The following is a 25,205-nucleotide window of genomic DNA, read 5'->3' on the forward strand; positions in this document are numbered from 1 at the left end:
TATCTCAGATCATATTTGATAGTACCAGACACACATTTTATTGTTTTTTTTTTAATTTTTTTAAAATTTATTTATGATAGTCACACAGAGAGAGAGAGAGAGGCAGAGACATAGGCAGAGGGAGAAGCAGGCTCTATGCACCGGGAGCCCGACGTGGGATTCGATCCCGGGTCTCCAGGATCGCGCCCTGGGCCAAAGGCAGGCACCAAACCGCTGCGCCACCCAGGGATCCCCAGACACACATTTTAAATTACCATTTAGATTTATATATTTATTTTCATGGATATTAGGGAAAAAACATGTAAACATGTAAACCTCCTGGTTTTCTAAATGTTATTACTTACCACAGGGGTCAGCCTTTTCAGTGAAGAGCTAGATAGTCAATATATTCAGTTTTGCAAGAGTATTTAACTCTCAATATTAAAGTGTGAAAGCAGCCATAGACAGCATGAAAACAAACGTGTGTTTATTAATAAAACTTTATGTAAAAATCAGGCACTAGCTAGTAAATTTGGCCCACAGATTGTAGGAGATTGTCAATCCCTAGACTACTATTTTTTTTTTAAGATTTTATTTATTTATTTATTTGAGAGAGAGAGAGACCAAGAGTGTGAGTAGGGGTAGGGGCAGAGGGAGAAGGAGAGAATCTCAAGCAGACTTCACACTGAGCATAGAGCCCAGTGCAGAGCTCAGTCCTGTAGCCCTGAGATCATGATTCTGATCCAAAATCAAGAGTCAAACACTTGATTGACTGAACCACCCAAGCGCCTCCTTAGACTACTTTTTAAAAACTTACCCTAGTATTAAGCTATTTAAGATGGAATAAAGTTTGGGCAGGCAGCATGACAGTGATATGTCTGTAGTTGCCATTAGTGGAAATGCTATTCATAACAACCAAGTTTACAACTCAGCATTAGTCTTTAAGAAGTCCAGGTGGCATAGTCAAGAGGTAGGGTATCTGATGTTCAAACCAGAATCTGCCTGATTGCCAAGGTCACTCCTTTCCTTCCTCCACTGCTCAATAGGTGGGAAGTCTCTTTCCTCTGTTTTGCTGTCCTAACATTATGTGGCCAACCCATTGGAGCTGGAAGGCCTTTCTTCATCAGCATCAAACACCTAACCTTCTCAGCTCTTTGCTTTTGACGGGCCATCCCATATTCCTTCTCTGTGAACCTCCTCATTAGAACATGAGGAATGTGCAAAGACCAAGGTAAAAGCACACTCAGGCTGATGTTCCTCACAACAGGAAAAATCTGGAAAGGACATTCAAGTCCAATGATGGGAAATAGTTCAACAAATTTGGATATAAATCTACAACAGAATATTAAACAACCATTACAAATGGCATTTATAAATAATTTTCATGATGTGAGAAAATTCTTGTAATTATTCAAAGCAGAATACAGAAAGTATATTTCATATAATGTCAAGTAAATCAAAATATGTGTTAACATTGACATGCATGCATGATGCTGAGAGACAGTGAATATGTGTTAGTGATTTTGCAGCTTCCCAGGCGCAGAAAGTGGCCCACTGCCCTTTTTGCAGGCATTGGACACACAACCAAAGCTGCTTGGTTCCTGTTATACACCTCCATCCTTCCTCAGGCCATCATTCAAGATCACATTCCCTTATAGTGTTGTATCCAGGCTTTTCTTGTTCCATGAGGATAAGATTGAGGACCAGGAGAGGGGCTGGGAGGTCACCATTACCTTGATTGTTGTTGTGCCTCTGATTTATACATTCCTTTCATCTCTGGGCCTCAGCTTCCCTTGATCTGCAAAACAGAAAAAGAGATTTAGTCTTAAAGATAGTAGGGAAAGGCTTCATGGGATCATACGGGTCACTGTTTTGAAAAGGTTTTAAAACCTTCAGACATTACTAAAAGTTCAACAGTCTCATGAAAGCAGCAGAGGACAGAAAAGAGGATTTTCTTTTTCCTTTTGCTTCCAGTCACCTCTGGCCTTTTGCTATTAGAACACCCACAGTTGAGAGGCAGGAGAAGGCAGTCACTGGTAACCAGGATCCCTGTGGAATCGGAGCCATCCAGTGGCTGCCAGGTCTGCACTGGTCGGTGGCTTATAAATAGAACATTTCCCTTTTTAAACCTAAGAAGGATGGGCAGCATTAATGGGCATGGCGGCCTGGCCTCCTGAGTGCTGGCCCACGAGGCAGTCAGCTGAGTACACCTTCCCCTCCAGCTTTCCATCCACACCTTCCAGGCCAGGCCTGATAGGAGACAGCCACTGGCTGTCTCCCTTGCCAGAATTCCCTTCCAGCCCCCCATTCCCACCTCTCTTGGCCCTTTTGCTTTTTCCTTTCCTCTCCCTCCTGTGCCATGGCAGGTTTCTATGGCTCCTACTTTTATCTTCTGAGCCACAGGCAGACAAGATGGTATAATTCTAGCTCACCCAAGTGCTGATTTTCTGCACCTCACTTTACATTATGACCTTTGTGTGCAACATGGTGGGTATGCCTGCATGGAACTCAAATTATTGTCAGTTGAGCTGTAATGCCATAGCTTGAAAATAACCCTGGCTGAGGGATTGAAGGCTAGTAAGGGAGAAAAGGGAAGGAACAGCTTGTTTTCTCAGAGATTTTATTATATGGGATCTCAGCCATTTTGTTTGCTGAGACTCCTTCCCCCAAGGATGTGACTGGCTATTGTGCTCCTCCAGATAGCGTACATGTTCAGAAGCCTTTCTGCTTGTCCTAAATGACACTTAACAAACCGTCCTCTCTCCCAGCCGACTTTAGAATACAGATACAGCCATGGTGAGACTTTACTATGATCTAATATCCTTCTTTCCCTTAGAAGTGTAGGCATACTGAGAGCAGGCCATGGCCCAGGCAGGTGTGAACCACCTTTTGGTATTCTGGTTTGGCCTTCAGCCAAGCAACAGTGAGCAGGTCCCTGGCTGCGTCTTTAAGTCCTAAAGTCCAGTGCAAGGAGTTGTTGAGGCAGAGACTGAAAGATTTTCCTCAAGGCTCTCAATTACTGTTTATTGAACCCATACTTATTACTGGCCAGTGTGCTCTGGGTTTGATATACATTATGTTGTTTGAGCCTTATAAGAACCCTATGAGATTGATGGTATAATTCACCCCATTTATAGATGAGAAAACTGAATCTTCCTTCTCAGTACATACTTGTGGTCTCTCAGGGTCATTCCTTCCCACCCTGATGAGAGTGTTCAGATAGTGCAACTCCTATTCAGTGTGTAAGATTCAGCAGAGGCTGTCAAGTCCTTTTGCCCACAGGGAGGTTAGTGTTGAATAGTGGTTGGGAGTGTGGGCTCTACAGTATTATTATATATATGGCTTGGAATCCCAGCCTCATGACTTACTGGGTGTGTGGCCTTGGGAAAATAATTTCCCCAGGCCTTGGTGTTTTTGTTTTTGTTTTTTGTTTTTTGTTTTTTTTTAACTTATAAGATGAGTATGGCTTTAGTACCTACATCATTGGTTTGTTGGAAGGATTAAATGGGATTAGAATGGAAATCTTTACCTCAGTGGTGCCTGGTATTCTAAGCAGTCATTAAATGTTATTATCTACTGTTGTTATTATCAATAACATCATTGTTACCCCAAAGCAGAGGCTGTTCATATAAAAGCATGATAGCAGACAGTCTGTTTACATTTCCTCAGAGTGCCTTCACAAACATTGCCTTGCTGATTTTCACAGCGCCTCATCTGTGCAGATGCGAAGGGTCAGAGAGGTGAAGTATGCCTGTCTCCCAAAACCAGTTAGTGGTGACTGCAGCCACAAATGTAAATGTTAGGATTCTGATTACAAATGTCTTCTCCTTCCTTGTCCTTTGCTGCCTCAGTTTGTTGTGACCAAAAAAATACCTGAACCATTCTTAGGGCATATCAAAGTGAGAAGACAGGTACCAAAGGCAGGAAAAGGACCTTGGTGGGCAGAAGTTGGTTCTCTGCTTGGAACACTTCCTCTTTCAGAAAGCTAGCGACAGGGGTGCGTGGGTGGTTCAGTCGGTTAAGCATCTGCGTTTGGCTTAGGTCCTGACCCCAGGGTCCTGGGATCCAGCCCCACATCAGGCTATCTGCTCCATGGGGAGTCTGCCTCTCCCTCTCTACCTGCTTGTGCTCTCTCTTTCTCAAATAAATAAATGAAATCTCTCTATATATATAAAAGAAAGCTGGCGAACGGTCATTTTTGATTGAGAGATCAGTGTACAACCACCCACGCCTCAAGAAGGAAAGGAATTGAGCCCTGTGGGACTGTAATTGCTTCTCTGGATGTCCAGACCCCTGAGTAGGAGATGAGTGGTCCTGATGAAACTGGTTGGCATAATACCGTGTGCATTCAGCATTATTCTTTCACTGCTGTTCTGATTGGAAATTTTAAGGTGGACTGGGCGACTGCAGCTGTAAAAACCCACAAGGAAACAGTTTGCTGCAAGTGTGTACTATACAAGAACCCAGACGCTGCCACTTTGGCTGCAGTGTCTTGCTGAGAACTGGAATGCTCTTTACAGTTATCTTAGAGCCTCTTGACTTGGGCTGAGAGCTGGTAGGTTTATTCTGGGCCAGGCAGGGGTTTCATCTCTTTCCTGCTACCTAGTTTACTTTGTTTACTCTATATCCTTCTTGGCTTATTTTTTTCTGTGTGTGTCCCCAGAAACCATGAAAAAGAAGATAGCTTCCTTTGTATCTGGTAGAGTAGGGAGAGAAAAAAGTTCCGATTGGCATGCTTAGAGGTCAGGGGATGAATGAGATCCCAGTCAGTCCTATTTGTCTTGTGCTTCCCACCACAGGGCCTGTGAACTCTAGAAGGTACCAGTGTGTTCAGCCAGCTGCTCAGCATTCAAGGCTTGTGGAGTGTGGGGACTTCTTTACCTATTGGTTTCTGGTGTCTCAGCAGGTGAAAATGTGGATTGTATTTGTTGCTTCACCTGGGAAATATTTATTGATGCTACAGTAATGAATAAGGCAGATAAAGTCCTTGCTCTCATGCATTTATACTAGGGAAAGAAACTGACAAACAGCAAGTAAACAAAAGTATACCTTCAGGTGGAGAGAAGGGCTAAGAAGAGGTAAGAGCAAAAGGGATAGGGAATGACAAGGCAAGGGGGAGCCATTCTAGAAACTTGAAGCAGGGAGGCCTCTCTGAAGAGGTTACATTTGAGCAGAAACCTGAATAAACATGGGAGTGAGGCATGTCAGGAGCTGGCAGAGAAACCAACAGGTGCATGCAAGGGCCCTTGAAGTGGAAGGAATAAACCAGCTATGTCCAGAGAATATCAGGAAGGACTGTGGTGACTGGAGTGGAGGAGGCCAGAGGGAGAGCAGTCAGGTAGGCTGGGACTAGACCATGTGAGGCCACAGTCAGGAGGCAAGCTTGTGTTCTAAGTGTCATGAGAAGTCCCTGGAGAGTTGAGATCAGGCCAAGTGACTTATGAGCCATTGTGTATTTTTAAAAGGTGGCTCTGGCTCCTGGTGGAGAATAAACTGTGTGTGGGGCAAAAAGAGAAGCAGTTGGGAGGCTATTAGAACAGTCTGGGCAAAAGATGATGGTGACTTGGATCACCATCCCCACTCCTATTAGCAGTGGGGATGGTGAGAAGCATTTGGGTTCTGGATGTGTTGTTTTAAATTTTGTTTTGTTTTTTAGATCTGGATGTGTTTTTAACTTTTGCTTCATGGGGCTGACTGATGGATTGGAGTGGGACAGAAAGCAAGGAATCCAGGTTGACCATATTGAAGTAGGACATATTGCTGGTAGAATATGGTACCCTCCCATCTCATGCTTCCAGCCAAGTTGAATGTAGTGCCTGGCTGGGGACAAGTTAAGACGATAGTTCCCAAATGTGGTATTTTTCTATCATTGACTTCATGATTTTTTTTCTTTTACATATACATATACAACCTGTATTACTGTTTTCCTACTATTTTTCTTAAATAAGTTCAGTCTTTTTAAAAAAAGATTTATTTATTTAGAGAGAGACAGAATGAGTGTGAGCAGGGGGAATAGCAGAGGCAGAGGGACAAGCAGACTTCCCGTGAAGCATCGAACCCAACAGGGGGCTCCCTCCCAGGACCCTGAGATCATGACCTCAGCCAAAATCAAGAGCCACCTGTTTAAATGAGCAACCCAGGCACCCTTCAGTTCACTCCTTTTAACTTAAATTTATTTTTTAAATTTGTTATGCTATGTGTGATAAACAGGTAAATTTCTGATATTTATTGAAATAAGTACACAGCTATTAAAAATATTTGTGAATCCATTGGAATCATTTCATATACCACCAGAGGCACAAGCTACATGATACATTAAGATACATAGCACTGGTGAATGGCTATTATCAGATGAGGACTGTGGTATGAATACTGATAGCTAGCTAACAGTCTACAATAATTTCTGTTAGTCTTTAATGATAGTAATTTTAATTGGTGTACAGTACATTATCTCATAATTTTAATTGGTTGGTGTACAGTACATTGTTATCCCAAGCATACTTCTCAAACCTACTGGATCATAACCTGTGGGAGGGTGCCCACAGTCTGCATGGTAACCAGCATGCTCCTGCTTCTCTTGTCCACTAGATTTGAGAGCTCTTCCTGGAGCAGAAAGGGAAGAATCCAGGAAATATGATCCCCAGCCAATATCTCTCCGCTCCCCTGCCCTCTCTGCTGTCAGTCCCTGTCTGACTGGTCATGTGAACTTGAGCAGAAAGTAGAGAGTAGATGAGGGATGAGCTCTGGAGTCAGACTCAGTTACAGTCCTGGTTCCACCACTCATTAAGGCCAAAGTCTTATCAGGCGTTCCTCAGCCTCATCTGAGTCGGAGTTCCCCGTCTACATAATGGGGATGATGATGGATGAGGGTATGGTACATTTAAGTGCTTAGCCTAGAGCAGTGCAGTTTGTTCAGCAAGCGTTAGCTACTGCTGTCATTATTACCACTTAACATTGGGAGCCTGGCTTTTCTCATTGTAAAGACTTATCAGATATATTGGGAAAATCAATTAGGCCGTAGTATTTTAATATATTCTACCAACAGTAATATTATGCTCATTGGTGTGGAAACATAGCAAGCAGTTATTAGTGAGAATGGTAACAGTATTTACCCCCATGGGATTATTGTGGGGATAACATGAACTTGGATATGAAAAGTGGTTCTTCAACTGGAAAGTTTGATTCAAATGTTGCTAATACTGCTAATGACCATTTATTGAAATTACCAAATAAGTCAGTGTACATTTCCTTTGACCCTCACAACACCTCGGTGAGCTCTCCCCACTCTGCTGGAGAGGAAGGTTAAGTGTCAGAAGTGGCAGAGACCAGGTCTGTCTGGCTTGAAAGATTATCATTCTCTTTCTAGTCCATACCACTTCTGTCTGTGTGATTTCAGTTAACATTAAAGTTAGTTCACACTCCCTGAATATATAAAGCTGGGGAGCAGAGTATAGGACAGAGTAAGGTGGAGTATGGGGTCTTGAGGAGCTGAACTGGGTTAAAAACTGGTTGTTGGTTGAGAATCCCCAAAGTAAGGAATTCACACCTGGATAATTAAGAAGTAGTTGGCCAACTTCCAGGACCCCACTGGAAGCTTCAGAGAGCTGTTACTGTGAGGACTGTTTCCCAGGGGCCACAGCCACAAAGCTCTGGCAACTTTGGGTCTTCACATGAATAGGAGAGAGGACGTAAACCCCTCTGAGTGTATGAGCCAATTGAAATCTCTTCAGATGGATTTGGTATTTAATTCAATCTGGGTGTGTCTCTTCATGGTTTTTAATGGTGTTGAAATTGATTAAATTCAGAATGAATGAGGTAGGCCAGACTTTAAAGAGCAAATCATATTGGGAAATTGAGTAAATTTCTGAAGTGAGAACGCCCCTGGAGCTGTCCATGAAATGGTAGCCTGCTCATAGTAATTCCAGACAATCTTCTATTATCCATCCACATTAAAAATAGGGTAATAACTTACTTTACCTTTGAGTTCTCTCACTTTTATGCAAACATCCAACACTTCCAGCAAATTCCATTTCTCTTGTAAAAAAAAACTTGAAATATTTTTTTGGATCAAAGGAAAGTTGAATAAGATTCCTGGGGAAAGTTTTTTAGGCTAGGGAAAACCTATTGAATGCCACCTTTAGGAAAATGGGTAATGTGCTCTAATGTGTGTTGAGACTAATTCAGGAGATTAGCTCCTCTCTTTTGGAAAAGGGTTTGTCTGAGATCTGTTAGAATACCCAGAATGCATGTATGGGGTAACCTTCGGATATGTCCCAGAGTTGTTTTAATGCACTATATGTCCATCAGTCAACCTATAGTTGGAAAGGTCCCTTCCACTCAGAATTAGTGATTTGGCTACTTTTTTGACAAATATCTTGATGTTCTGAGTACTAAGGACTGCCATAGGCAAGATCAGGTCAGTGATTTCAGTAAAGGGGCTCCTGGACCTGTAGAATGAGGTTTCTTGGCTGGCACACAACTCTAGGAGAGAATGCTCTTATTTTTTACGGCTTTCCTTGACCTCAGGCCTGAGTGTATAGATGGCCTAGATAGTATGATGTGGAAAGAACCCCCATACCTTAAGTTTCCACCAACCACAGTATCATGCCATGTAGAGTTTGGTGATGGATAAGCAAAGGATTTTTAGAAGAGTCCAGGAAAACCAGAACTTGGTTTTGTCTTCTCTGTTTCGTGTCTTGGTGGTACGCCTTTTGTTTTTCCTTTCTTTTGAACTCATTCTTGGGGCTATACTGCTAGGTAGTGATACTTTGTATTGATGGAAGGAAGGAAGGAAGGAAGGAAGGAAGGAAGGAAGGAAGGAAGGAAGGAAGGAAGGAAGGAAGGAAGGAAGGAAGTCGGTCAGGCTATTCATATCTTTATTTAACATTTATATCTTCCCCAAAGATGAAAAATCTAGGCACGAGAGCTTAAATAACTCATCTGCTTTCATAGGGGTTATAACAATTAGAATTTGAAAGGTCATTTTTACTACATCATACTTCCTCTCTATCATACTTAATGTCCAGCATAGTAGATAGTGAAAGGCAGAGATAGAGTATTAAATAAAAGAAATGAGTAAAGGTATACATGCACCATTACTTTCATGAATGCAAATCTGGTTTGGTAGACAACATCACAGAAATAAACATACATTTGCAATTATGTTACATGCTTTGAAGGAGAACTTGATAGAGCTGTAGCTAAGTTGCAGTGGGTACATGACCACGTAGAGAGATCAGGAGGGCAGTTTTGAGGAATTGACACTTGAGAAGATTTGCAGTTATTTTGGCCAGTGGGCTTCAAGGTGAAATCCACAGCATGTGCAAAGGCTGCACAGAAAGCGTGGTCTATTGGATGTTCAGAAAGCCACTGTGGTTGGATGCTTAGGTCTGATGTGAGACGAGGCAGGCTGGGCTAGACCATGCAGAGTTTTGTGGCTGTGAAGGATTTGGGTTATTACTCCCAGTATCATCGGGTGCTATTGAGAGATTTTAAACAAGAGAGTTAGGTGGTCATTGTAGCAGTCCTGGTAATAGATAATGAGGCCAGGGGCAGAATGGCAGTAGTAAAGATAGAACTAGACAAAATTGGGGGACCTGGTAATAATTTGGATATGAGGATAAGAAAGAGGAGGAGTGCTGACGGGTTTGTACCACCTATACACCTCATTTTCTTTAAAGGTGAAAAGAACCAGGGAAAACATCTCAGGTGAGGTAGCATTTGGTATGAAAAGCTGCCAAGCACGTCTCTCTACCTGGCCACCAGCCTCCTCCTTTTAGGCAAGAAAATCATCAGATTGAACCTTATCTAGCATGTTGTTGTTTCAAGTAAAAGTGTTTGTTCCTGGATCTAACTTGCCTCCCTGCTCTTGGATTTTGTACCCTAGGCATAATAGTGTAACCCACAGCAGTCTGCCAGCATCCTCCTCCCTCTTCTCCCCTAAGACCCTCCAAGTTGACTGGGGATCAACTGAACTTGCAGTGTTCTTATGTTCTCCATAGAACTTTGAGAAAATAGGCTTGTGTGCCCTTCTTCTAAAAAGAGACAGGGCTTTAGAAGTTGAAATGAAAATTAAGAGGAAAAGGACACCTGGGTGGCTCAGCGGTTGGGTGCCTGCCTTTGGCTCATGTCATGATCCTGGGATCCAGGATTGTGTGCCACATCGGGCTCCCCGCAGGGAGCCTGCTTCTCCCTCTGCCTGTGTCTCTCCCTCTCAGTCTGTGTCTCTCATGAATAAATAAATAAACCTTTAAAAATAAAAAGAAAATTAAGAGGATGATAGATTTCTAATTTGGCGGGTTAATCTGGGTATTTGATGTGAGCTCTGCGACAGTCATCATATGAAAGCTGTTTGGCCTGCCTGGTGCAGAATTCTGGGCAGAGTTGAAGTTGAGGCTGAGGGAGGAAGAGAAGCCAGTTCAGGCCTTAGCTGCAAGACAGTGGATGGCAAGCCTAGGAGCTATGGGTCCTGCAACAACTCATTGCAAGTCAAATTAAGGGAATAATGCAAACCTAGTAGATATTTAATGAGAGATTATTCCTGGAGATTATAAGGATACAGAAATTGCAAATAAATCCCTGACCTTTTCTGAGCCTTGGCTCAGTAAAAGAGCTGAATCACCTGCTTCAGGGGATTAAGGGCAGCCGCTTCCATCTGGCCGGCTGCTCAGACTTTTTCTGTCATTAGCAAACTCTGTTCAGTGGTGATCATGTTCTAAACCTTTTAGTGGGAACTTGCTTTGCAACAGAGGCGATCTCAATTAACTTAGATTATGTACCTGCTGGGCAGAGATCAGAACTAATGATCTCTAGTTATGTATGCACTGTAATCGCTATTATGTTGGTAGTCCTCTGTACATGTTAAATAATAAAGCAGTTGTTAATCATTAGTAACCTAATCATGATGTCAGTGAAGAATTCAAGTTGATGAGAATAGAAGTCAAATCTGTGTACATGTGCATGCGCAAATAGGGGATATAGCCTTAGAGATATAGGGAGATACAGGGATGTCCCAGGGCAGCAGGTAATGTTATAATTGTACCAATTCCAGTTTGGAGACTTAAAGCAATGATTATTAAACTATATATCATAAGTTCCTTGTTGGAAACTGTTGTTTGATATGAATTCAGTTTTTTAGCACAGTGTTATCTGCCTATAAAACTGTAATAATTATCATCAGAATGCAACTTGAATAATTAGAGGATGATAGAGAGTTACCTTGAACTCTCTTTGACTTGGCAATATGTAAATGTGTTATACTCTTGAACTCGGACAACTAATATATACTAATACTGTGTTACATGTGTGATGTGCAAGGGCTTTGTGTGTAACATCTGTGTAAGATTCATTTCAAGAAAAGCAGTTAGCAGGTTTAAAACAAATGAGAGAACTTAATAATGCAAAAACCAAAGGAGAAATGCTGAGAGATTTGGGGAGGGGGGAGTTTGCATTGCTGATTTCTAAAAAAAAAGTAATAGTAATTAATTCACGTAGGTTAGTGGAATTCAATTTTTTCTAGATATACTTGGAAGATTCCATTGCATTCTTTTCCATTAGCTATTACTTACCTAGGAAAGGATCTAGCTTCTTACAAGTAAATATAAAAGGTTTCAAGGACTCATTTGGCCCTGCAGGTTTATCTCTAGCTCTGCCTTAGTTTCTTCTGCTAGTTATGCTGAGGCTTTATTAGCAGATCTCTTTTGGCCACAGGGGGTGTCATTGTCAGCTGCTAGGTTATTTCAAATTTTCCAAAACTTTTACCACTGTTTATGGGGGATAAAGGAAGCAAAAACACTTTTTGTCTAGGATAGATGTTGATCAATGCCTATAACAAGATCATGTCTCAAATGTACTCTTATGTGCATTCAAGCTTTGCAGTCAGTTTTGGCAGTGCCCTAGAAGATGGTGCAAAATGGTGGTTTGTTCTCACTTGAACTTTTTTGACTATCATCCCCGTGCATAAATCCCATTGATCGCCTCTCAAAAGAAGAACTAAAAAACTTCAACTGACTATTGAATCACAGTTACAAATGTTTTGGAAACCTCCTTAAGTTAAAAAAAAAAAAAAAAAAAAAAAAAAAGAAAGTTTCCCTTCTGACAAATAGTTTCCAGTAGGCTCTATCCTGAATACTGTATAAAGGAATGAATATCCTCCCCTGTGCATGAAAAGATGCCCAACATCATTAGTCACTAGGGAAATGCAGATCAAAACCACAATGAGATACCACTTCACATCCACTAAAAAAACTATAACAAAAAAGACAATAACAAACATCAGCAAGGATGTGGAGAAGTTGGAACTCTCATCCATTGCTGATGGGAATGCAAAATGTTACAGTGCTTTAGAAAGTAGTTTGGCAGTTCTTCAAAAAATTCATCATAGAGTTACCATGTAATCCAGCCATGTCACTTCTAGGTATGTACTAAAGAGAACTGAAAATAAATGTCCACACAAAAACTTGTACGCAGGTGTCCCTAGCAGCATTTCATGACCAGAAAGTAGAAACAACAGTTGGGACTGGGTGCCTGAGTGGCTCAGTGGTTGAGCATCTGCCTTTGGCTCAGGTTGTGATCCCAGGGTCCTGAGATTGAGTCCTGCAGGCATCAGATTCCTCAAGGTGGAGGGGAGGGGGCTGCTTCTTTCTCCGCCTATATGTCTTTGTGTCTCTCATGAATAAATAAAAATCTTAAAAAAAAAACAACAATCAATGGGTGGATATATGACATGTGGTATATCTAGACAATGGAATATTATTTAGTCGTAAAAGGGAATGATGTATTGATGCTGCAACATACATGACTCTAGAAAACATACTAAGTCAAAGAAGCTAGACACAAAAACCATGTGTTATAGGATTCCATTTATATAACTTGTCTAACATGGGCAAATCTATAGAGACAGAATACAGAAGACTGGTTTTTAGGAACTGATGATCGGCAGGAAATAGGGTATGACTGCTAACCTATATTAAGTTTTATGTAGAGGAGAATGAAGATGTTATAGAATCAGATACTGGTGACTGATAACATAAGTATACTAGAAACTAATTAATTTCGAGCTTTAAGTGGGTGGATATTATAGTATGTCAATTATATCTCAATAAAACTATTACTTTAAATAATCTTCCCTAGATATTAACAGGTGTTTGGCCTGTGTATTATGTTTTGTTATTAAATTTGGGAAAAGTCTGTGACATGAGTTGATTGAATTTCACTTGGGAGACGATTTCAATCTGATTTGCAGTTTTGAGTCAGAAAGCTCTGTTCTACAAGATTTGCAGAGTAAATACTTGGTTTATACTAGAAAAACCATGAGAGTGAGTATAAGTAGACTTCTTACAGCTTTAAGGGAATAAGAGCAGTGGTGGAATAAGACCACCACAACCCAGGCTGCAGGCGGCACCAAACCGCTGCGCCACCAAGGCTACCCACCAGCGTTCCTTTTTAGTTTGAAGAATTTTCTTAAGGATTTTTATCTTCATTGGATGTAAGTTTACTCATATAGAGAGTTCAACATAGTTAGGGCAAGGTGTACCCCTATGTTGTTATTATTATTTATAGTAGCCAAATTTTGGAAGCAGCTGGAGTATCTGTTGATAGAGGAATGAATAAAGATGTGGCGTGTACACACACACACACACACACACACACACACAGGAATATTATTCTGCCATAAAAGGGAATGAAATTGGGGCAGCCCCGGTGGCCCAGTGGTTTAGCGCTTGCCTTTGGCCCGGGGCGTGATCCTGGAGACCCGGGATCGAGTCCCACATCGGGTTCCCTGCATGGAGCATGCTTCTCCCTCTGCCTGTGTCTCTGCCTCTCTCTCTCTCTGTGTCATGAATAAATAATAAAATCTTAAAAAAAAAAAAAAAGGAATGAAATCTTGACATTTGCCACAACATGGATGGAACTAGAGAGTATAGTGCTAAGCCACATTAGTCAGAGAAAGACAAATACCATATGGTTTCACTCATGTGGAATTTAAGAAACAAAGCACAAGAACAAAGTGGGGGGAAAAGGAAAGACAAACCAAAAAACAGACTCTTAACTATAGAGGACAAACTGATGGTGACCAGATGGGAAGTGGGTGGGGGATGGGTGAAATAGGTGATGAGGATTAAGGAGGGCACTTGTTATGATGAGCACTGGCTGATGTGTGGAAGTGTTGAATCACTACATTGTACACTTGAAACTAATATCACACTATAATGTTAACTGGAATTAGAATTAAAAACTTAAAAAAATTTGAGAAAGGTTCTGTTTGGATTAGGTCAAAGGATGAGTTCAAGGTCTGTGGTGTCCTCATATTTTCTAAGTTTATTTCTTGCCGTGGGATGATGACAAATTATTTAAAAATATTTCCCTTCCTACTTTCTCCCACTGTCTTCTCCATTGTGACCCATGAGTTTGTAGAATGTCTTGTCTGGATATCCCAAGGTGCTCAAAAGGTGAACCCCTTCTTAAAGATTACCATCCACATCTTCTCACTGGGTAATCAAAGCCTGGAGATGAATTTTGGTGGATTCCAAGCCTATCAGGCTGGAAATTGATTCTGTGCTGTGGAAAAGGTTGCTACGTTTGATTGTTAATTATCTGAATGACATTAGTGGGGTTTGTGGCTGGTGGAGAACTCACTATTTGCTGACTTATTATACACAGGATGGCTCTACTGCTTTATTCTTATGCATCTGGTAACTTCTTTGTTCTAGACTGCTTTAATTTTCTTCCAGGCCACTTTTCCTTTTACCATTTTTCCTTCTTTTCTAATCACCTGAGCAGGATTTGACTTCTATCTTTAATTCAGGGTCCTGTTTAAGGCAGTTAAGTCTTAACAGGCTCTGGAGTGAGTTTCCCACCTATTAGCTTTGCAGCTTTGGTCAAGACATTTAGCTTTGCCAAATCTCAGTTGTTTCATGTATAATATGGAGCTAATGATAATATCAGCCTAGAGGACTTGTTAGGATTAACTGAGATAATCTATGTAAAGCACTTATCCAACATTTATTGAGCCATTTAATTTATGCTTTTTGAAGGAGACAAAGAAGCAGTTAGTCCTGTTCCTGACAATCACAGGACAAGCGACTTAAAGGATGCCTACTTATTCCTTTGGTAAAGCATGCATCACTCTATGCTGCAGTGTCTTCAGCTATAAATTGAAGATAACCTTGCAGAGTGACCATGAGAATTAAATGAGATAATATAAACATAGCACTTAGAACAGTACCTGGCATGTGGTAAGCTCTCAGTGAATGCCAGCTGATTGATTTTCTTTTTTCTTTTCTTTTTTCTTTTTCTTTTTCTTCTTCTTTTTTTTTTTTTTTTTTTATTGTTCTTATCTGTGGCCCAACCGTGGGACTGATTGATCTTGGGTCTATCAGGCCTTATCCAACATTGGTATGCATGGCCAGCAACTTGACTGCCTTTCTCTTCCTCTTTCAGCTGCACAGTTGGACAGCATTGGCTTCAGCATAATCAAGAAATGCATCCATGCTGTGGAAACCAGAGGTAAAGTCATTCAACAGCTGGCATTATTCTCAGAGAAGGTCACATATCTGGTGAGGTGTCTGACCTGCTACCTGTTTCCCGATTTTAAGTGACTCCTTAACTCCCCAAGTGCCATTGTTGGTGTGTTTTTATGAGTTGTGTTGCTTTGAAGCAAAAACTCGTAATTGATTTGGTATCGTCAACCTCTTTGGCTGAGTAGTAGAATGCTTTAAAGGCATACATATCAAATACGTAAGATAATAGAGTCTAGTTACTGAAATTCAGTTAAACTATTGAAAGATATAATTGTGATGTAAAAGTACATGTGTTTCTTTGTTATCACTTTAAATAACAAGTAATAGAAGTGGGTCTGATAACTGACATAATCTGGAAATGCAGTTGACTCTTGAATAATGCGGGAGTTACAGATGCCAATCCCCCTCTCCCCTGTGCAGTTGAAAATCTGCATATAATTTTTTACTCCCCCCCAGACAACTACTAACAGCTTTCTCTTGATCAGAAGCCTTACCCATAACATAAACAATTAACATATATTTTGTATGTTTATGTGTTATATACCATAATACTACAATAAAGTAAGCTAGAGAAAAGAAAATGTTAAGAAAAATCATAAAGCTTTTATAGTTCTATGTTTATCAAAAAAAAATCCATGTGTATGTAGACTTGTGTATTTCAAACCTGTGTTGATCAAGGGTCAGCTGTAGTGATATTTCAAGATGTCTGTAAAAGTTGCATTGTGTTAGGAAAATATCTGACTTCTGAGCAAGTCATAGACATTGCTAACACCGTAATTTATTGCTTATATCATAATGGAAGGAGATGTTTAATTTCAGTGAAATTAAAGGTGTAATTGTTTTTCTGCCAAAGTTCATTGACACTCTGAATTCTCTAGTGAATTCCTGGGGTGTGTGGATACCAGGTTCAGAACCATACTATGAAAAGCCGGTCCCTGGTGACTATCCATGTGAGCAGAAGGGATCAGGCCCCTATTTTCTTGTAGCAGTGCTGTAACCAGGCCCTGCCTATTGCTCATTAACCTTTCCTGAGTCTGTCTGTAGGAGAAGGACTTTGAGAATCAGGGAAGCAGATTCATCACGATGGTCTCCATCCCTTCTTCAGATGTTGCCACAAAGGAGATTTCTCAGTTCCAGCATTTGGGAGCTTTGAGTGCTCTGCTTTTTTTGTACCCCTCAGTAAAGCTGATAATTATCTTTGCTGTGGATTTGGTTAGAACCATTGTCAAAGATGTGAATCTTACTGTTCCATAGCCTTAATCCACTAGTCTTTTTTACTTGATTGAAAGAAGTTTTACCTTTTAAAGCAGGCTCTATAATTCTTGATAGTTAAGAAATATAAATATCTTTATAAAGTCTATGAAGCAGGATACCTGGGTGGCTCAGTGGTTGAGTATCTGCCTTCAGCTCAGGTCATGGTCCCAGGGTCCTGGGATCGAGTCCAGCATCAGGCTCCCCACAGGGACCCTGCTTCTCCTTCCGCCTGTGTGTCATGAATAAATAAATAAAATCTAAAAAAACAAAATAAAGTCTATGAAGCATGGAGTAGAGAGGGACAAAAAAAAATCTTTAACTGTGTGAGTCTCTCTTCCTAGTCAGTCAGAAAGTGTGTTTTAAGTAGTTATTTTAATGTGTGCTAAGATTTTTTAAATTTTTGCTTATTTCTGCTACAATAAAGAGTTAAGGCAGCTTGCAAAGACAAGTAAAATACAGCCAAAGAATATATAGTAGAAAGAGGTGAGATTTCTGGGAATTGATCTGGAGGAAAATAAGGACACAGGCAGGTTGAGCCACAAAGCTGTTTACACAGTGGTGTTAAGGTGAAAAACAGAAACTAGCCAAATGTTTCAAAAATTGGTTGAATCACCAGTGGTACTTCCATGCCGTAAAAAAAAACTGAATCGCTAAAACTGTAGTGGAAATACATTTATTGACATGTGAGGTCAATTCTAGGGGTGGCAGAGGAAGGGGAGATCCATATATGCACAGGTGTCATTGTGTTGTCAGTGGGGCTCGCTGTTCTTCTTACTGTCTTCCTTTGATTTATCTACTTGCCTTAACTGAAATTTCTGAATTTTTAAACCGTTACTAAGGCAGTTTTTCGACAGGTGTTTTAATTTTCTGTTCATTCTAGAAGAAAAGAATGATGAATAAGAGGTACAGAGTTAACAAAGGTAGAGGCATAAAGTGCAGCCAAAAGTAAGTTCAAAATAAAAATCCCTCCCCTCCACTGTGAAATTCATCCACTTGCCTGAAGTGGGTCACCTGTTAGTCTCAGTTCTCAGCAGCTAAACTATAGGGAAATGTAATAATTTAAAACCCTTCACAGAGTGAATGGAGACTGGTAGCTCAGGAGGAGAGCTTTTTATGATATAAAACCAGAAAATATACACAGTAAGTAGTAGAAGAAGAATAAGGTCACCATCATTTTGGTGTCCTTCCTAGCCTCTGCCTCTTTGTCCCCTCCTCCTCTAAAATGAAGATGAAAATGGCATGTTTTAATTTGTGAGGGAGTTTTCATTTGACACAAAAAGGAAAAGAGGAGAGTTAAATGCCATTTTAGCATAAATACTTGAAGTATGTGGTTATTTTCTTACTGGAATGCATGTATGTATAGACATTATTTGTGGTGATCAGAGGTGAACAGACCTCCCATATTTTTGGGGGTTCGTTAATGATCATCCAATGGGAGACAGGGTTATAACCAGTTCCAGGAAAGGTCAAGGACAGAAGTAGGGACACTTTAGGAAGGACAGGCTCTTAAAGCCACCGTCATAATGAATGACGGTTCTGCCATTAAGTAGTGTGGGGCCCATCCCTTAATTTTAGACCACAGTCTTCTAGTCCCTGAATCATGCAGGCTGATGTACATGCTTTTACAGGTCCTTTTTTTGCTATAAAATCCTATCATTCTAGACCACTTCTTTTTTATTTCTTAATTCTACATAGGGTTTTTTGGAGACCTTATAGAGTCAGCTTTTTCTCAAATTTCTTCCAAGAAATTTTGTTTTGGTCCCAAAGTAGTGGCTCTGAAGGAGTATAACTGTTTTATTCATTATGTCATGTATCGTATACTGATCTAGGCATCAGGGATATAATGGTAAAGAAGACAGAGTCACTGTACATAGAGGTTATGTTGTAGTTGTTGGGAAAATGACAAACAAGAAACCAGAAAGAAAGATATTTTCACATATTATTACTTGCTATAAAGAGAGTAGGAGATCAGCAGTAGTGTTGGTCATGAGATGCCTTAGGTTGAAAAGATTGCATTTCATTTGAGACCTGAATGATAAAATATCTGGGAGAAACATGTTCCAGGTGGAGGAAACAGCTGTGAAGAGGCTGTAATTTGGGTGCACAAGTTTGATGTGTTGGAGAAACAGGAAGGCCAGCATGGCTGGACAGAGTAAAAGTGGTTGATGATGCAGATCTGGGTGGGCCTATGCTTAATCCTGCAGGGCCTTCTGGGCCATAATAAATTTTGATTATGGTCTAAATGCAATGGGGAGCCATCGAAGGTTTTGAGAAAAGGGAGGATTTGAACTATTACATACTTAAGTTCATTTTGGCTACTGATTGGAAATGTACATCAGGGGAATAAGATGGGAAGCAGGAGACCAGTTAGTTGGGAGAGGTCAGGTATGATGGGCTAAACAGAAAAATCATTTCCAATCACTTGGTCTAAATGATCCCTTTTTGTAAATGGTATACCCATGATCTAATCCTTGCACTTAAATAAACAAAACACTGAGATGGGTTTGTTTTTGGTTCTTTGGGTCTTTGGAGGTAAACCCCTTCTAATTCAACTGCATGTTTACTTGAGTTGAGTGAAGGTGATTCTCCTTTTTCTTCATAAAGAATATTTACATGAATAAAATAGATTTCCTAATTTCTCAGGCTTGGTGAACATTGTCTAAAATTAAAAATGCTCTCACACCTCTATATTTTTATTCTGTAATTGAAAATAGATTATAAGGCATTTATCCTTTGCTACAGTGTGAAATTTCAACCACGTCAGTTTTGTCTTTTTAAATTAAAAAAATTGGTTAAATGTAACATATTTAAAAATATATATTTAGCATCTTTCAAAACTCTTCAGATACGCATTTGGCAAGAGAAGAGGAAGGTTTCTTTCCTCTCTGTTGACTGAACTGAGCTAACACAAGGGCTGAAGTGTGCATCACACCCGTGAAATCCTAGACAGCTGCACCAAATCCCACTCCTTTGCTAAGAGCAGAGCTGAGTGACAGGGGACTTTAATTAGAGTGGGTTTTAGAAGGACTGAGAAAATGAAAAAAGTGCATCTGGCTGGGTTGGCTTGAGTTGTGTTCTGACATGCCTCTAATTAAATCATCATTGTTTCTCTTCTCAGGGATCAATGAGCAAGGGCTCTACCGAATCGTGGGGGTCAATTCCAGAGTGCAGAAGCTACTCAGTGTCCTGATGGGTGAGTGCAGCAGTGGTTGTGCCAGGCAGGTCCCAATGGGGTCAAGGGGGTACCTTCGAAAAATTGCTAGTTCTGTAAGTATGAACAGCCTCTTGGGAAGGAATTGGGTGTCCAAGAGGGAACACCCAGAAATCAGCTGCCCCACTCACCAATTATAAGAGATACTTACAGGGACTGGACAAAACAAAAAAATGGCAGGGCCAAGGCACCACACCCTCTGTTTGTAGACTCAGCCACTGCCAGTCCAAATGGCGCTCAGTCACTCATGTGACCACCACACCCTACTCTGTCTTTAATAGCTTATGACTCCACTGTCCTCTTTGGAGACAGACATTTAATGGGGCACACCCGATGCCCGAGGAAGGGCATCCTTTTATCTTGCAGAGCACCTCAGATATCATGTTTCCTGTTACCAAAAAGGTATCACGTGACTGCCAGATAACATGTATATAAACAGATGATTCTTGTGATCCTCATTGCATCTAGATTTCTACCTATACTCTCATTTAAGGAGCAGAACTTCCCTTACAGCTAGCTGACATAAATATAAAACCACTATGTCCAAATGTGTAGTGTTTGAATCAAAACCCCATGAGTCAATGAGCCAATTTGCTTAGGCTGCAGATTTCCTATATTTTTAGATGTGAATGCAGCCAGCTTCAGTGAGTCACATGGATTTAAATGGCAAACAGATCAGATTTCACATATCAGTGGCTGTTACTCATCCACATGGAAGCCCAGCCATGCACTTGTAGAGACTATTACTTAGGGTCCCTGCTCATTGTCTGGGCAAGGATACTTCTCTTGTTAATATTTGTCTTTTTTTTTTTTAAACCAACCAGTTTCTAAAGACAGTTTTTGTATGTAAATAAATACCCTTTCATGTTGTCCAGAATGACTCTTCTCTGTTTTTCTAGAGAGCTCCTTGCTTCTTGTTAGCAAAACCCTATTCTTTTACTTACAGTGAGATGTTTTGTTTGCAAGTAGGATTATTTGTGAGGTACTCTTGCACTGAGAATCTGATTCTTGGCCCAGATTTGCAGCATGGTTAGTTTTTTTATTTATTTTGAGATAATTTTACACTTATATGCAGTTGTAAAAAGTTATACAGAAAGATATATGTATCTTTACCCACTGTCTTCCAGTAATAACATCTTGCTACAATATAGCAAGGATCACAACCAGGATATTAATACAGTCAAGATGCAGGACAGTGCCATCACCACAAGCATCCCTTGTGATGCCCTTTTATGGCTACATCCATCTGCCTCACATTTCACCTCATCTCCTTCCCTTGGCCCTGGGGCAACTCCTGATCTATTGTGCATTTCTCTAATTTTGTCATTTCAAGATTATCTCAGTAGAATTCTATAATATGTAATCTTTTGAGATTGGCTTTTTTTTTTTTTTCATTTAACATAATTCCCTTGAGATATTTTCAAGTTGTTACAGATGTACCACAGTTTGTTTAACCATTCACCTATTACTGGAATCCATCTGGGTTATTTCCAGTGTGGCAAGTTAGGAATAAAGCTGCTGTAAATAGTTGTGTACAGGTTTTAAATATGAACATAAATTAGTTTCTCTGAGATAACTGCCCATAGGTTCAATTACTGGATTGTACAGTGATAGAATGAATTTTTGAGAAATTGTAATGTGAAGAAGATTCTAACAGGTATTAACCCTCAGTCTTTCATTTCTGATCAGAATTGCAAACATGTGGAGTATGTGCTTGCTGAAGCAGATTGTCAGGTACTAGAGCTGAAACTTTAGAAAAGAATCAGTCCTTGTCTGCAAAGAGTCTGGTGGGGGAGATACACATGCATGAAAATCATGATGTAAATTATGGTACTGGCACCTAATACATGCTGTATCTGGAAGATTGAGTAGTGAAGGAGAAAATAGAAGAATAATTCAGATTCAGGAAATGAGCAGTAGCACTGCATGGGGGGCAGAAGTAAGGGTCAGTGGTGGCTATAGTAGAGGATACTGATTTATTATTATTAATATTATTATTTGAAAGTGTTTGAGGCTGGATCAGAAGAGTTAAAACTTAAAAGCTAAGATGGTCACTTTTGTCAAAGTACTTGAATATTGTGCTAAAAAGTTTGTGAGGATTTTTTTTTGTGTGTGTAGAAAATAAGACAATATTAAAGATATCTAAGTAGGGGGGTGTGTGGTTGGCTCAGTTGATTAAGTGTCTGACTCTTGACTTCAGTTCAGCTCATGGTCTCGGGGTTATGAGATTGAGCCCCGTGTCATGCCCAGCATGGAACCTAGCTTAAGATTCTCTCTCTCTCTTCCTCTGCCCCCACGCCCTAAAAATAAGTTTCTAAGTAGTGATGTTGTATGTGTAAGGGCTCTTTTGTACACACATTGTCAGGAAGACAAATCAGAACAATTTAATAGAAAAATAAAAGACATTGATTTGCTCACACAACTGCTCAGTCCCAAGATGGCAGAAGCATAGCAGTATCTGGTGGCTCCAGTGACCTCTTTACCTTTGTTGGAGCCTTTCCCATTCCTTTCTTCTGGCTTCTCATTATCTGTGATCTCTGCTTGTCTTAGTATCAGCTGTTTTCTTTGTGGAAGTGTCCCACATAGTTCAGCCTCAGCAGTTTTTGCATCTTACATCACTGAATAGAGAGTATCTTTCTTGACAGTTCATGGAGGACTTTGATTGGTCAGCATGGGGCCATTAAGGTGATTCATTTCTCAATCTCAGGGCATCCACATGACCTATAGCAGATGGATCTGGATGGCCTGGATCTCATGCCTATCTCAAGTAATGTTGGGAGAGTATGGTGAAGTAGAGTAGAGAGGGGGGTTCGTTCATAGAGGCCTGTGGACTGAGCAGGATTATTAACGGAATGATGGAGGAGTGCTTTCCTGAAATAATAGCTTCTGGGTAGATTAAAAAAAAGTATGTCTAACACGTCCAACACAGGTTTAACAAGATCAGATTATAGTCTTAGGAGGGTAGCGCTGGCAGCAATGGGAAGCACATATTTGATATGGAGAAACTGGGAGGAAGAAGACAGTTGTAATAATTAGGCAGCTCATAAGCCTAGTGAGGGCTGGATGAAGTAACTGCTCTGAGGTTAGGGAAAAAAGGCTCAAAGTGATTGGAGAGAATCAACAGGACTTTTTGAGAAAATCAACCAACTGGATGGATATAGGGCAGGGAGATTTCAAAGATGACAGATTATTAAAAACATTTCTTTTTTAAAAGATTTTATTTATTTATTCATGACAGAGAGAGAGGCAGAGACACAGGCAGAGGGAGAAGCAGGCTCTGTGCATGCAGGGAGCCCAACGTGGGACTTGATCCCGGGTCTCCAGGATCACACCCCAAGCCGAAGGCAGCACTAAACCGCTGAGCCACCGGGGCTGCCTAATGACAGATTATTATGTAAGGTGATACTAGTGAAAAGAAATAGGACATTTTGGATGGGTTTGCTAGAAAAAAGAACCACTTTAGCTCAGTAGTACTAAGCAAAGAGCGGTGTGAAAGGATCTTGTTTTTATCACTTCTCTTAGTGGCTCTCAAACAAAATATTTGTCCTCGTCTCTTCCTCAGTTTTCCTGAGGGCAGACAAATAATCATGAATATCTGAGAAATGTCTTAAAAAACTAATAACCAGCGGCTGAAAGTCATAAGGCCAGCTGCCTCTGCCAGGAGAATGTTACAAAATAGACTAGAATGCAAACTAAGACTCAGCCAGAGCTGAGAGCTGACCACTGTGTAAGATCTCATCAAAAGTGGAGAACATTAGGGACGCCTGGGTGGCTCAGTGGTTGAGCATCTGCTTTCAGCTTAGGGTGTGATCCCAGGGTCTGGGATTGAGTCCTGCATCAGGCTCCTTGCAAGGAGCCTGCTTGTCCCTCCTGCCTGTGTCTCTACTTCCTTCTCTCTCTGTCTCTCATGAATAAATAAATAAAATCTTAAAACAAAAAAAAAAAAAAAGGAGAACAGTATCATGATTCTCACAACCAGTTAAGGTAACTGGATTGGATCTCAAAAGTGAGGAGTCAATCACCTGTTAGATCAAGAAGGCTCCAGACCTGAAGGCAGAGCCCTGTATCTCTTCCCTTTGTGAACATGCTGCTCTCTCCATCAATTCCTGGTATTGGTACTTGGCTGGGTTAGCCAAGAGTGTAAAATAAATAAGGCTCCTGCACTGCAAAACCTCTCCCTGAGATGGCTGGGCCAAGTGTGAACCATTCATTTACTATTGCTTTATTCTGTATCAACTGAATGCCCTTTTAGGTGCTAGGCAATGCATGTAAGATATGGACTATTTTCCAGAGGCTTTCACAAGTGGAGTAGTGAGTTTTTATTATTGAACTGTTGAAACATATTTTTTATATGGTTTAGAATTAAGTAAAACCAGAGACTTCCTTTGATCACTTTGAGTTTACTTTGTATACTTTTAGTACATTGGAGGACTTGAGGTTGGAAGAGGCATCTTAAGAGCCAGTGCTTTGAGAACTTTTTCCTTCTCTGATTAGAATTCCTTAAGAAAGCTTGCTAGAATATCTCCTAGTACATGCACTGTAGCCAGGTGCTAGTGTCCTATCAAGAGCTATCCTCAGGCACCTGGGTGGCTCAGTAGTTGAGCATCTGCCTTTGGCTCAGGGTGTGATCTAGAGTTCCAGGATCAAGTCCCACATTGGGGTCCCCGCGAGAAGCCTGCTTCTTCTCCCTCTGCCTATGTCTCTGCCTCTCTCTGTGTGTCTCTCATGAATAAATAAACAAACAAACAAAAAAACTATCCTTAATTGCCTTCTTCCTAGCAGTGGGTGTCCTTAGTCTGTGAAGAGTGAAAAGGTCTCAAGAATATTTGCAGATTCTTAGAAATAGTCTTTTCCATGTATGTATTGTTTTTCCTGTCCCCTGAGTGTTAAGGATATGTTTCCAAATTTTAGCTTAACATTTTTAAATACAAATCAGATGTCTTTTTTTACTTCCTGTACTTCTCTATATTGATTTTTAAATAACTTTTTTTTTCTGATCAGAGGTTGTAAGTGATGATTATGGCAAATTTGGAGAAATACAAGAAGTAGAAAGAAGAAAATAAAAATCTTGCCAACCAGAGATAACCTTTATTGACCATTTTATCATACTGTTAAAATATATTCTATAATATAAAATGTTTATAAAGGTAGAACCACACTGTGCATATATATTGCTTTTTAATAAGTTTTTTTCATATAACACTACAGTCTATTTTATGATGTCATTCAAGTTCTTCTAG

General features: G+C 40.4%; 1 protein-coding gene across 18 annotated transcripts in view; it reads left to right on the forward strand.

The window, feature by feature from the left end:
• ARHGAP26 (Rho GTPase activating protein 26) overlaps positions 1-25,205 on the forward strand; it is a 419,433-nt gene that overhangs the window by 229,105 nt on the left and 165,123 nt on the right. For all 18 annotated transcript variants that reach the window (XR_013379692.1, XR_013379693.1, XM_077897670.1 and 15 more), the window contains 2 exons: positions 15,421-15,486; positions 19,873-19,947. Coding sequence is in view for 16 of the 18 variants with exons in the window: in XM_077897670.1 (XP_077753796.1) it covers positions 15,421-15,486; positions 19,873-19,947 (141 nt within the window). In the remaining 2 variants the exon portion in view is untranslated. The remainder of the gene's footprint in view (positions 1-15,420; positions 15,487-19,872; positions 19,948-25,205) is intronic.

The sequence above is a fragment of the Canis aureus genome, chromosome 5 (genome assembly GCF_053574225.1).
Source record: "Canis aureus isolate CA01 chromosome 5, VMU_Caureus_v.1.0, whole genome shotgun sequence".
Taxonomy (NCBI): domain Eukaryota; kingdom Metazoa; phylum Chordata; class Mammalia; order Carnivora; family Canidae; genus Canis; species Canis aureus.